We start from the raw sequence: 12,893 nt of genomic DNA, 5'->3' as shown, positions 1-12,893 counted from the left end.
CCACGTCGTGTTTTATTCACGGGTAATGGCCGCACCTCGTTTTTTTGCGCGCGTCCTCCCAGCAGCGTCTCTAGATGATGATAAACTCACAGACCTGTACTGAATGACTGTGATTGCACATTATATTTATCTGATATGAGACGCTTTTGCACAACTAGAAGCTTTTATTCTCGGCAAACGCACGTTGCACGCCAGTCACGTGGTCAGTCACTCACCACTTTTTTTTTTTATTCTGCTTGCAGATGGCGAAAGACCTGAAACTGGACACGTGCAAAGGTACAGTTTATCCACGTTAATACGTGACTTTCTCTGCTACTATGATGTTCACATTGAACTCTCTCACTGAATTAATTGAAGACACTCAAACACTAATCTGAGTAGCATGTGTTCATTTTAACGCAGAATAATTGACACTATCGCCTAAAAACTCTGAATTTCTCCCTTGTCCTTGCAGATATGGGGAGACTTCCTCCATGAGGTGACTATAATGATCAGGTTGTGCACCTCACTGTGCTGCATTGATGAATCTGAACTCTCTCTTACTGAATCATTTTGAAGAAACTTCTATCAGATTCTGAGCAGCGAGCCTGCAAACGTGCTTTTGTTTATTAAAATCCCAGATTTTAATTGTGAATTTCATCCTCTTAGATGGTGAATGGACTTGAATAAGAATATTATTGAAGGTGAGCAGACTTGACATTTAAATCAAGTATATAGAGGCTGCAAGTGATGATTTCCATGAAGACAAGCATATACCTGATATTAGTGATGTTACTTTTAATCTGATCAGCCTTCAACAGAAGTATGCAGCTTCTGAATATTTTAAAAAGTTATACTAAACATGAACCATTCCTTGTAGGTTGTCCTTCGCCGTCCACTTGATCATCTTCAAGCGGCAGTATGTCGGTGAGAAACACACTTGAGCACATACTTGACTAATCAATTGGGTGTTTAAAGTGATGAATGACTATAATGACAAGCATATGCCTGAGTAAAGTGATGTCACACTTTAATCTGATAACCCACAGATAAGTTGGGGGATTTGTAGTATTGTAAACAAATTTTGACCAATTTTTCCTCATCTTAGATGGAGGTGTGACTTGACATGTCAAGAGCAACCTCTGCAATTGATAAGCTGGTAAGTGATGATGGGACACGTCAAAATGGTTTAGTAGAGTGTTTGGAGTATAGATCTTGAATTAAAGTCTTAAATATGTGGAACCGATTGACTGTTTGAAAGGATGACATGGGTTAGCACCCATTTAACACCTGGACGACTAATGTCACATGGCAGTTTGTCACCAAAGCACTGATCAAACGTGTCTTGACGCCAACATTGTGAATTGTGTTTTTGCGTTTCCTCCCAGTTGAATTTATGACTTGTCTTTTGCAGCGGCTGGTGACCGAATATCTACTTGTATGAAATCCCCATGGTGAGTTTTTATGTTTGATCACAGTTCAGTAATACTGTTGCAATGATTATGAACTTAGCTCACTTTGAACCGCTGTGAAACGACACGAACATCTGAGCAACTCTAAAAATCTTTCGCTAAACTTTTTAATCATCATATCGGGGTTGTGACTGAGGTGTGTTTCTTTCTTTCAGGTAATTCGGTCTGCCTGAGAGACGCAATGGAGACGTCCAGTGATGGTAAGACGGCCCGCTTTAGTTTAATATTCATATCGTGGCTGATAATGATGAGATACATCTGGAATCTCGTTCGTCTGAACACCTGTTGAGAAACTTTTAATATCTGATATCGGTCATAACAAGCACTCGAGTCTGGTGACTTGTGTACACAGGCCTGATGACTTTTTGTGTGTTTTAGGATGTGGCTTGCAGGGGATGCTTGGCTCTACTCGACCCTACTGTTAAACCAAAGTAAGTGAGATCTGAAAACTATTTTTTGGGGGGTGTTGACTGGCGACAAGACAGAAATGCATGTTGGTCTTGTTTCCTTTATGATGACTCCCTGCACGCGTCTTACGCCTTGCGTCAACGCTAGACCTGAAAAGGTGAACCCACTGGTGTTGCCTTGGCAATAAGGTGACGAATTGTTGGGGCTACCAACAGTCTGAGAGGGAATCTAAGCAATGGAGTTGACTCTAGTAAAAATTTCGTGACGGGAAGTGATTGTCCTAATGGCCAAATGTCTTATTAGGTCCACATGAGGAAGCTGGAGAGGCGGCGTGGGAGCAGTTGTCCCACATGAGGTGAGTTTCTTTGCACTGTTTGTAGTTGTAGTGTCAGGATGTGATGTTCTTTTTACCGCCCCAGTCTGATTAATTATGACTGATTGGTACCCCTCTGATCCTGCCAGCGTCTCTTGAGTACAGTTGTTCAAACCCCTTCAGCTAGCTGATGTGACACTCTTCTCCTGTTGCAGGCGTTGAAGGCTGTCCCAAGCAAGGGAGTCGTAGGCGACACTGCAGGAAAGCTGACTGTTACTGCAAAAGGTTTGTGGAAATGATGGATTGAAGGACAGTCTAGATGTTTTTCCTATTTGGTATCTGCACCGCTGGCCTCTCCTCCTGCAGGCTCAGTATGGCACAGAGGTTTGTCTGAGTATTTGTAGTACATGCTGTGTATAAACTTAATGTCAGATGTGATGAGTGTCTATTACCGCCCCAGTCTGAAGATTCATGACTGATTGGTACCCCTCTGATCAGGACTATTTGATTAACTGACTTTGTGCTCGTTGGGCCACAAAATGGGCATGACTTAATTTTAATTTTTTTCTATGTTCCAGGTGCTGATTTCTACGGTGTGAAAGGTAAACACTTTATTTAATTTGTATGATGGTGGTTGACAGTTGCTGTGCTAAAAGTTGCAAAAGTAACAAGTAATTTCAATTTTAGGTTCTGGCATCAAATGAAATCTTCATGCAACGTTCAGTTTATTGGTGAGTGTATAAAAATTGCTTTGAGTCACTGCTACAAGTAACTATTTTCAATGAAGTTTCGACTGCCATCCCTTTCTATAAGTGCATGTCTGATCAGGACTATTGCACATTAGTTGTTGGACCAAAAGATGCTTATGGTAATGATGGCCCAAGAAACTAAAAAAAGCATGGTGATTGTGGGTAGAGACCACAAACTTGCTTTATGAAATCCAAGCATTGACTAATTTTTATTTATTAAACCTCTGGGAAAGTTGAATGATGACGTTCCATTGTATACACAGTTCGGTCCCTTTGGCCTCCCCTCCTGTTGACCCAGTATGGCACCGAGAACCCTGACCCTGAGGTGTAAGGTGACCTGCTGGAGCTCTGATGGAGTGGGAGAACCGCCATTGGCATAACTGAAAAAAAATGCTGACTCCTCCCAGAAGAATCTCTTTAATTGGCAAAATGGAAGTTGGTTTCAAAGTTGTAAAAGTTGCTTTGTTTTTTTAGGTCCTGGTGTGCCATGGAGTCTTCCTGCGGAGTTCAGTTTGTTGGTGAGTTTATATTAAAGACCTTGTATTCACTTCAGCCTAAAGTAACTAAAATTCAAGTGATGAGTTACTATTACCGCCCCAGTCTGATAATTCATGACTGATTGGTACCCCTCTGATTAGAACATGCTTTAAAAGCCCACGATAACAAAGTATGGCTTTGGTGAAGACTTTTCTTAAAAAAATTGTTTTTTTTTTCCCCCATTCAGGTCACACAGAACTGGACTTCAATTGAGGAATGTTGCCTCATTATGCATTTTGAGATGAAATAAAAGTTTTCCTAATTGCATTCAATTTCTTTTTGCTTTTATTTGTGGGATTGATGGTTTTGGATTGACTAGAATCATTTATAGGATCCAAACTGTTGGAAGAATTTGGTGAACGGCCCCATTGAAATTTAATTTTCAGTGAGAATTATAAACTTGACTAAATTTCACTCTTCAGTGTTTTAAAAGGTGAAAAAGGCCTGAAGCACCATTACATCTAAATATTGACATAGTTGGCATCCGCCTAAATTTTAGCTGAGCACAACTATGTTCAAGTGGTATTGTGAGAATGTTAAATCCACAAGGGCTTCCTTCAAACAAACTGGGTATATAGTTTACTACTAACCACAACACTGCCAAATGCTCAAATCAAATTTAATGGGAAAGAACATATAAAACATGAGTCAAAGCTGACCAAATGTACAGTTTCAACTTTGGTCTGACATTCTGGATGTCCGGGACAAGTGATCACGATCAGTCCATGGTGAAGATCCGTGCACTAATGTCTTCTAATAACCAGTCCATTCCTGCAAGCAGGTTCTGCCCCGTTAATGCGCTGCAATCAAGGATGCACCAGTGATGAGTTTTGATCTCGTCCAGAGCCAGCGTCTGCAGGGACACGAGATGAAACGCTCAAACTTGATATCTTATTGAAGCTGCAAAGTAAAAAATGCTGCTTACCTCTCGTATTGCTTCTTTGGACAAGGCTCCAGGTAAATCCTGTTTGTTGGCGTACACCAGCAGCGTTGCACCTGCCAGCCTCTGCACATGGGAACAAGAATCAAACGTGTGCTCCACATTTATTTTTTGATAATACACAAGTTCCAAGTGTTTGGTGTTTGTTTACCTCCTCCAGCAGCAGCGTGCTCAGCTCCTGTCGGCAGTCCTCCAGCCTGAGTCTGTCTGCACTGTCCACCACCCACACCAGCCCGTCTGTGCTCTCAAAGTAGTTCCTCCAGTAGGACCGCAGCGACTTCTGGCCACCCACATCCCAAATATTCAGCTTAAACCTGGTGGAGCAGGGAGAGAATGTGCAGTGTGAGAGGAAGTGTATATTCTGATGATGCATAGTGAGGAAAATCTCATGTGAGCAGATTCTGTGAAATGAAAGTTTCAGGCAAATCTGATTGTTTTAAGACAGGCTTTTAATTTACATTGAATGGTAGTGTAATAATTTGATAATAGGACTGCCTACCTAATCTGATGGGCAACCTTAAAAACAAAACTATTGCAAGAAACGCAGCCTTTGTTATGCATTATTACAATATCAACTGCAGTTATTACTTTTTTGTAATGCTACTTGGATAAGATGATCCTTTATTCTTCCCATAACAGGGACATTTGCACTGTTGCAGCAGCAGGTGGACAGTAGCAAAAGAATACAAACAAGAAATGATAATTTAAATAGCACACGGAGATCTGCTAAAAATTACTTCAGTGTCTTTCAAGGGGTGTGAATCATTGTTCTTCAGAGAAAAGAGCTTAGCCTTCATTCTCCTCTCTGCCACAGTCTCGAGGGATCATGTCAGGACTGAGCTGGCCTTCATGATTTTGTCCAGTCATTCATAAATTATCACATTAAAAGGGAAAGCGCTATTAAGATCAGATTAGAACTATTTACTAGTTAGTACAGTTCACGTTTATTGTCATCAATGTCGCTTCATTGAAGATTTGAAGCGATTAAAGTGGGTTGTGTGCAGGGCGGTACCCTTGGTGCTCCAGTGTCTTGATGTTGAAGCCCAGTGTGGGAGAGATGGTGTCCACGTCCTCTCCAGTAAACCTCTTCAGGATAGTGGTCTTCCCGGCATTATCCAGACCTCTGAAGGAACCACGTCAAAAACAAACAACAAAAAGGAGATCTATTCTGCACAGAATCTCTCCAGGGTGAGTGGACTAAAAATGCTAAAATGCTAATTCACGTCATGTCGCACAGATCAAACCGACCGAACACGCTATTCTATATATTTATCTAACTGTACGGTTAAATGTGAAATGCTGGTATATTCTGAGACGTGATAATGATGTAGTTACACAAACTGCACATTGTTTGCAGCTGATTTTAGCTTAACTCGCACAGAAAGGATACAACATCAGCAGCCTCATCTCCCGCTCCTTCTGCTTCATCTTCTTCAGGATGGTCAACAATCCCATCGCGGTGTCGGCTTTCTCCTCGGCAGTCACTCGCAGAGAAGAAACTACAAGTTGCCGTTTTAACACGTTGCTGTTTCACGCGTTGTCACTTTCCTGGAGATAATCGCCTCCATCAAGCAGCATTGCAAAGCAGGAAGAAGATTCAGGCTAAGTCCCGCCCTACTACATCAGTGATTGGTTCGTTTGGGAGAACGCGCTCTCTGATTGGTCAAAGGGCACTTTAAGACGTGAACCGGGTTTGACACAGTGCCCTCAAGTGTCGGTTCTGGGAACTGGGAATTAAACTCGACCCCCCCCCCATAAATCAATACATTAATTAATTACAAAAAAGAAGAAAAAAAATATAGAAGGTGAATTATGCACAAAGCTTCTACTACTGTGAACGATTCAACTGTGTAATCATGCTATGCTTAGTCAGGTGTTTCTTATTTTTCTTTTAAACCGTATATATTTTGGTGTCTGTTGTGTATAACTTTACCCTCCAAATCCACCATCTTTTATGCAGCAAACACAATGAGACACAATCCCACACACATTTAAATTCCCCTGGGGAATTTAGAGTCACATATTTGCCTCAAATGCATGTTTTTGGACTGTTGGAGGAAATCTGAGTACTTTGGAAAACATCCACTGCTAAAGCTAACCACTAAACCACTGTGCAGCCTCTTATAAGACAATATAAATTAGTATATACATATATAAAACACAATGACATAATCTCAGCTTGTGATCATATCATATATGAGCTTATATGTATTATACAAATATAATGATTTGTATATTTATATGACTGTGTGACTATGGTGTGCAACTTCATTGATGTTCACGTTTAAGTTAATTTGAAGATTTATTTCTAATTTTGCAAGCGTATAGTTTTGTACTAGTTTGAAATTGAGATTGGTAGTAGTGTTCAAAACGCTGTTATCCCTTTCTGCTCTTTTTTGAGCATTTGACGGAGTTATGTAACTTTGCTTTATTTTTATGACGCACATTGTGTTTATATTGTTTGACTTCATTACATTTTTACAGTTCTCCTTTTTATTTCACATCAGCCACTCTGCTTTGCTCTATTTAAAAATCCCAGATGAGTTTCATCTTTCTGAGAAGGAATGAAATCATCCAGTCCCGGTAAGTAACCCCGTTTCTGCTTTTAAAAAACTTGCATAATTTCCTGCAAAACGCCTGTCAAGGTTCGTGGGGGGGGGGGGGGGGGGGTTGTTTGTTTTTTTTTCCGGTAAAAGCATTGCAAAACATTCCCTCCACGTGCAGGAAGACCAAACATTTTTACTAAATATGGTCAGAAGTTCCTGCTCCACTGCTGGTTTTCCCACCAATTTTGTTCTGCAACATATGGAGAAAGTGAAACGAACTTGGGGAACAGCTCGCCCACTCGTGTTTTATCACCACAGCTTAGAATAAAGGGAAACCGAAAGGAGCAACGTGTTGCATCATGTCTGCAGTCGAACCTCCTCCACTGGAACCGTCTGATCGCACTGCATCACTGCAAGTTGGAATTTATTTCCATTTCAAGTCATTCAGATTTATTTTATTTTATTTTATTTATTTGTGTGTGTGTGTGTGACACAGTTTGGGAGTTTGAATGGCAGCAGCTGATCCGCACCGGGGGAACATGTCACCCTGCCAGTGAACATAAAGGAGAGCACCGGGTGAAGAGAAGGAGAAGAAGGAGAAGGAGAAGGAGGGATGTCCCCTCTATTCATGTGTGAGTCCGACAGCCCCGGATCCCTGTCGGCTGAGGACTGCCACAGTAACAACGCTGGATCTGTGAGTAACGTTTTCTGCATCAGTCAATATAGAGGCTATGATGTTTCATAGAACTGGTTGGTCAGTTGGGATGAGCGCGCGAGATGTTTGGGTAGATTAACAGTGTGCCTGCTGATTTAAAATGTTTTTTTTAAGAAATATGAATGAGCTTTCTGGTTTTTGTTCAATTGAATTTGGCTTTTTTTTCTTCCTCTTTTTTCCCCCTTTTCATTTACTCTATCATTAATCTGCAATATTTATCATGCTGTGTCCACGGGGAAGGCTTTATATCTCTCAGTGAGCCATGTCCAGATGAAGTGGCGATAGAAAATAAGGCTGAATATATGAATGAATTGATGTTCACTGAGCTACTTTTTGGCCGGGAATATTAATAATTCCAACTGTCTTTTCTGTTCCCTGCTGAGTCGTAGTCCCTGAAATGCATAAAAATACCCTCATCGGTCATTTTAAAGCTGTTTGACACACAAAAACTCCCAAAATACAACTTCAAAATCATTCTTTATGGCAGTTAGTGTGATTTTTATTGTCATTACACTGTATACACACAAGAGACAGAAATATATTGACAATATGGTACAAACATTAAGGTACAATTTTCAAAATATACAGAAGACTGATAGCATTTGGCTTTGTTGTATTTCTCTGTATTAAGACTCTTTCAGAGCCAGAACATATAAATTAACTTGCTTGTTTATGACTTTAATGTCATTTGCTGGATAAAGCAAAGGCTTCTGTCACATCAGTCAAATGTAATCCCGTTGTCAAGGATGACCCATTTTTGTTTTGCCTCTTATCACGCGCTGCATGATTATAGTTCCTCTGTATCTGGATTCAGGTCTTTGTTGACTTTGTTTATTTCAAGATACCACATGCTGCTTCATGTGAGAAGTCCGTCTCACGACCTTGTGACCTGCGAGGTGACTGGAAGCGTAATGCAATATCGAAAACTTATCGATCGTGCAACGCGGTTTCCCGCAAGAGAAGGAAGCATCGAGCCGTGTCACGCACGGACCCCTGGTTGAGTTTTGCTCTGCTGTTTCCAGGAGAGGGAAGAGGAGGGGCGGCCGGCGGGACCCAGGGGCTCGAAGAGGCGACAGAAGAACCGAGACGCTGCGAGGAAGAGCCGCAAGAAACAGACTGAGAGAGCGGATGAGCTTCATGAGGTTAAAAGAATCACTCCTTGATTTATTCACCTCCTCCTCTTACTGCCTCCTTCCATAATTACCCTCTGACTTGTCTCTTTCCATCTCAGCTGGTGTGTGCGTGTGTGTGTGTGTGTGTGTGTGTGTGTGTGTGTGTGTGTGTGTGTGTGTGTGTGTGTGTGTGTGTGTGTGTGTGTGTGTGTGTGTGTGTGTGTGTGCGTGTGTGTGTGTGTGTGTGTGTGTGTGTGTGTGTGTGTGTGTAATCTGGCTGCATGCTTGCAGCCGTTTCTTGTAAATACTCTGCTTTAGAAGAAGGACTTTCACTCCCTCTGGCTATGCCCTCCCCTCTGGCCCTCCTCTTCCTTTGTGACACACACACACACACACACACACACACACACACACACACACACACACACACACACACACACACACACACACACACACACACACACACACACACACACACACACACACACACACACACACACCCTGTAGTGTTTGACCTTCACCCTAAACCAACAGTTCCTTTGGACACAGTCGTTTCACAGAAACGAGCTGCTTCTTTTACCCCCTTAGTGCCAATGTTATCTTTAACTTAATGTCAAATTGTGTTTATTATTATATTGCCATGTCCCAAGAGTAGGGTAGGCCCCCCATAATGTGACTCTTCAAACACATATTACATTCACAGAAGTGATAGAAAAATTACACACATTTGTTAAATTAGATTTGTTTATCACACACGCTAAACTTGTATATTACATTTCAATCACAAGGTGAGTTGCTGCACCTTCTGTGAAAGAGTGACACGACTCTGACAAGAACGAACAGAAAGCCAAGTCTTTAATTAAGACATTCTGGGGTGGGTGAAGATGTTTCTCTTTTAATTACAGTTATTGTCCTTTTTTTTTTTTTTTTTTTCATGTCGCCCAGCCTGTTCTGAACCTGTCTGATAAATGTCCCATCAAATATGTGAATGGGTGGGTGTGGGTCTTGTGTGTGAGGAGTCCACACACTTTCACTTTCTCTCTCTCTCTCTCTCTCTCTCTGCAGTTCACAGTTTAAAACTCACCACATGTGACACACAAACTGCCCTGTGACTCTTTGACATCCTGAACTTTGATAAGAACAAAAAAGAAACATGAAGTTAATGACGGCACTACATCTTCAGTTTATGATATTGACTGGAGGCGATAACTGGCTGTTATCAAGAGTCATAGAAATAAGAGATGACCTGGTGCAACTTTGTATGAGGATGTTTTCAATCGTGTTTTATTCCTTAGTTTTTCTAATTGAACTCATCTATTCTGCACCTGCCAGCAGGGAATCTACCTTTTTACGCTCCTCTCCACCACTTGCCCGCTCATTTCACGCTGAACTTGCCGCGCCGTCACTTAAGGGCAATATTTCAGCTCTCCTTTGGGTCTCTGGCTTTGGACACGCATCGCTGGCTCTCGGGCTCTCGTGGCTTCTATTGCAGCTCTCTGCAAGAGCCCTAAAGAGAGTGTCATTAGTGTTGCTGCTTCGCTTTGTCGGTTTATTACAGCTCGAGTCCGGCGTGGTGTGGTATTACGTGGGCAGGGTGTAATAGCGTTCATTGTTTGTCTTTTGAGGTATGACTTTAATCAGTTTTTATGGGTGACAAGCGCCTCTCCCGTCGACAAGAAAAGACAATCCTGACTCAACTTGACGTGAAGGATTTGTCATTTGTGGCCCTCTTGTCTCCTCTTGTGCTGATCTCACGCTCTCTCATTCTTTTTTGTTGCACCCTCACTTCTGACTTGATATATTTTCTTTGCTTCTCCCCCCCCTCCAGGAACTCCAGAGTATCGAGCAGTCGAACTCGGCTTTACAGAAAGAGATCGCTTCTTTGAAAAGAGACATCAACTTCTATGAGGCGACTCTAAAGCGTCACGAGCCTCACTGTCAGCTCAAAGCATCCCCGAACAGCTCAGACTCATTCACCCACCTATCGATCTCTGACCCAAACAGTAGTCAGACCAATGCCGCCTCTCCGGGAGTCCCTCCACACACCCACGGGTCACTTTCTACCTCTAAAACCTGCAGCCCGGCTCCGAAACCCTTAAACCACATCAAAAAGACCCATTCTTTGCTTCCTGTTCCGAGAGCGACACCGGGAGCCTCATCCGTTGGCGGCTCCAGCCCAGTTCCTTATTCAGCCCAGCTCTCCACACATGGAGCTCCGATCACCCCAAGTCTTCCTCCAAACGCTGCTCCCTCTCCAGTCGCCCAGCTCCAACCTGGACAGCCCAACACCCTCCGGACCTCGCCGGCTTGTTTTACAGCCGGGTCATTTTTACCAAAACAAGACTCGTCCAACGCGATGTATCCCTACTCCCTTTTAGAGGTTCAAAACCCATGCGTGGTAAACCAGCTTCACCCCTTTCAGTCCAGTTCAGGTCCCAGCGGTTCAGATCTGCTGTGTTCATTGTATAACCCAGTTCTTCAAAACCCCGCTCCTCAGCCATTTCCAGCTTTACCTCAGTCCACCCTGGAATCACCTCCGGCTCCGGCTTTCGACCAGAAGCTGCGGTACATTTGCCAAGTTACACCAAATGCTGCACCTCTGTTGCCGCAGCTCACTGTCCCGAGTCCCCTTGGCGTCTCTCAAACTACCTCCAGCAGCTTTCGTGTATCGCTCGCTCAACCTCTGCAGTCACACCCGCCACCCGGAGACCCCAAAGACCTTTCTTTGTCAGAGTTCTTGGAAATCAACGACTGGATCCTATCGGGAATGAATAACCAGTAGCACTACAAAGTATTGTTATAATTTTTTTTTTGTATTCTGTCACACGACTAATAATTAATTATTAGATTTCTGCAAGTGGATTTGAGGGAGCAGGACTGGAATATACAGTGTTCAAGAGAAACCAAGGAAATATCACTAAGTCCTAGGGTGAGGAAGAGGAAAATGGGGCAACGAGGCAGGAGAATGTAGAGAAAGTGCAGATTAACACTAAGATGAAATGAGACCTGAACTCCAAAATAAAACTCGAACACATAGACATGGGGAACAACGAGTGAACCGTGACAACTGAGAAGATTAAAACCAAAATCCCAGGACTGAGTGTAAACGATGGTATTCCCCACTGCTCTTGTCGGCCACTTTGCGTCAATTCTCTAAAGGCTTGTATTGAATTTTGCAAATTGAATGCAATTGACAGGCTGTGTTGCTATTTGAGTGTTTTAGCATATGTTATAATTTGAAGTAATGTAATAAAACCTTTAGTTTCATGAATTTAAAGAGAAAAATGTCAAAGTGAGGCAGCACCTCTACTGACGTTTCATACCTTCACATTAAGTTTCACACTAAATTACAGCAGCACTGGCTCTTACTTTTCCCAGAATGCATACAGAAGCATTTGTTAATCAAATTTTCTAAGGGTGATTTCAATGAATTTGACAAAGCACTGCGAGAGTCAGAGTCGACTTCATACAACTGCTTTCACGAAGCTTTACCGTATTTTCTTTCTGAAACTAGATTTTCCGAGCACACAGGGAACTCCTCAATGTTTCTCAGAAGCATGACGAGTATAAAACGTCTGACTTTACTGGATCCCAGACAAGCCCCTAGTTGCAGAAATGTACAAATCCAGTAGGGTTTTTAAAATGGAGACATGAGACTCTGCAAAACTGACTCACCATGTGAAACCAGTAATTTTAGAAGCGGGTGGAGTACTCACTTCCCTGCAACTTCATGGAAATTCCATGAGAAGAAATCCATCTATCTGTGTCTGGAGCTGCTGTTCGGTCACTCCACATTATATTAATTACCTGTGGCTTTATGGACCATCGTTAATCTGATATTTTGATTGTAGCATAGGAAGTATACACCTGTTGATGATCTGATCAGAGTCCAGGTGAACAGCTTTATAGGTCAAACTGACACATGATGTTTTGAGGAAAATGTAAATTGTGCAGAGGCCCAACTGAAGAAGATGTTACTCCGTCTTCCTCATCAAACTCTGAAAAAGAAGAAGAAGAAAAACACAACAAGTTTGTTTTTCCAAAAATCCATCTAAACTTCCGGTGGGCTGGATATGGATCATGTGCACAAGTCATAGGATTGATCCACTGACTGAATACATA

At 42.3% G+C, this 12,893-nt stretch overlaps 1 protein-coding gene and 1 long non-coding RNA gene across 3 annotated transcripts; one reads left to right on the top strand and one right to left on the bottom strand.

Annotated features, from left to right (window-relative positions):
* The first annotated feature begins 237 nt into the window (after positions 1 to 237).
* LOC308147157 lies at positions 238 to 3,730 on the top strand. 2 transcript variants are annotated; one of them, XR_013937139.1, is made up of 14 exons: positions 238 to 276; positions 455 to 478; positions 649 to 683; positions 860 to 906; positions 1,088 to 1,138; positions 1,394 to 1,433; positions 1,607 to 1,651; positions 1,830 to 1,882; positions 2,163 to 2,214; positions 2,388 to 2,457; positions 2,751 to 2,774; positions 2,860 to 2,903; positions 3,396 to 3,439; positions 3,646 to 3,730. It is a non-coding gene; the product is annotated as an uncharacterized lncRNA (long non-coding RNA). The 2 variants fall into 2 exon arrangements; XR_013937140.1 differs by having other exon boundaries at positions 255 to 276; positions 455 to 495.
* A 339-nt stretch (positions 3,731 to 4,069) lies between these two features.
* arl2 (ADP-ribosylation factor-like 2) lies at positions 4,070 to 5,969 on the bottom strand. The gene is made up of 5 exons (XM_080518882.1): positions 5,789 to 5,969; positions 5,411 to 5,521; positions 4,550 to 4,712; positions 4,384 to 4,464; positions 4,070 to 4,311 (listed from the first exon to the last, which is right to left on the bottom strand). Exons 1-5 carry the CDS (start codon positions 5,851 to 5,853, stop codon positions 4,177 to 4,179), a joined length of 555 nt encoding a protein of 184 aa, XP_080375008.1. The 5' UTR covers positions 5,854 to 5,969; the 3' UTR covers positions 4,070 to 4,176.
* Between the last annotated feature and the right edge of the window lie 6,924 nt (positions 5,970 to 12,893).

This window comes from Blennius ocellaris (assembly GCF_963422515.1).
Source record: "Blennius ocellaris genome assembly, chromosome: 23".
Lineage (NCBI taxonomy): Eukaryota > Metazoa > Chordata > Actinopteri > Blenniiformes > Blenniidae > Blennius > Blennius ocellaris.
This window is presented reverse-complemented; position numbering and strand designations above follow the sequence as displayed.